General features: G+C 36.8%; 1 protein-coding gene across 1 annotated transcript in view; it reads left to right on the top strand.

The window, feature by feature from the left end:
- Positions 1-1,086, top strand: part of LOC119420761 (olfactory receptor 52E4-like) — a 12,919-nt gene that overhangs the window by 8,871 nt on the left and 2,962 nt on the right. Inside the window, exon 2 of the mRNA XM_037688188.1 lies at positions 5-204. Within this exon, the coding sequence (XP_037544116.1) occupies positions 5-204 (200 nt within the window). The remainder of the gene's footprint in view (positions 1-4; positions 205-1,086) is intronic.

Below are 1,086 nucleotides of genomic sequence, written 5' to 3'. Positions count from 1 at the left end.
TCAGGTATCACTCCATCATGACTTCGGCTCGGCTCCACTCGTGCTGCGCTCTGGCCTGGATCTTGGCCTTGGTGCTCATCGCCGTGCTCTTTTCCTTCCACATGAACGTCCCGCTGTGCGGCCGAACCATCCAACATGTCTACTGCAGCAACAGAGGCATCCTGAACATAGCCTGCATTCCCACGCCCACAAACGACATCTACGGTTGGTAAATTTACCAAGAAATTTATCAAGAAATTGTTTTGTTTGTGTTTCAAGCATTTTGTACAACTTTTGCTTTCCCTGTTAATGTCTAAGAAGTGAGTCAGACATGACAATAAAAAGAAACCATTAAAAAAATGGACAAAACGTTGTCTAAAACCAAAGCATTTTATTTTAATTTTATTCACAGTTTCCAACCTGTAAATTATTGAAAACTTCTAGTTAAATATTTAAAGGTTAATTTACCCACTAAATGTAAATTTAACAAAAACTTGTCTTAAAAGTAAGAAAATGAAACAAAAACATCCTATCAAGCTATCACAGGTTGAACTTTCTGCACTTTAGAGACACGGTTATATCTTCAAAAAAAAAAAAAAAAAAAAAAGTAAAAAAAACAACATTAAATGTTCCTTTAACAAAAAAACCTAGTCCAAACTGCCCTGTGGTTCACAGCAGCAGCTTGGCTCCAAGCTTCATACTCAACTCCTGATGAGTGAACTTTGATGTCCACAGGCCACTGTATTACAGGAAACATGTTCAGAGTGAACTCGTATGACCACTCTAATACTTAATTGGGGCATGCCATAAAAAGTATAAGACATTCAGTGCAATGTTTCATTCTCCACCTTTTAAGGGTTTCTTAAATATCTTTTTATTCTTCTATCAACATTTTGGCAGCTCAAACCGTAATGTGTAACCAAACAAATTATGCATCAACACGACTATCTCGCTCCAGGACGTGCGTTTTAACCTTTAGTAATGTTTGGTGTTACCTTAGTGATGTTTGGTGTTACTTTTAGTAATGTTTGTTGTTACCTTTAGTAACGTTTGGTGTTACCTTTAGTAATGTTTGGTGTTACCTTTAGTAATGTTTGGTGTTACCTT

Source organism: Nematolebias whitei, chromosome 14 (genome assembly GCF_014905685.2).
Source record: "Nematolebias whitei isolate Nwh7 chromosome 14, NemWhi1, whole genome shotgun sequence".
Taxonomy (NCBI): domain Eukaryota; kingdom Metazoa; phylum Chordata; class Actinopteri; order Cyprinodontiformes; family Rivulidae; genus Nematolebias; species Nematolebias whitei.
Note: the sequence above shows the minus strand (reverse complement) of the source record. Positions and strands in the feature narration are given on the sequence as shown.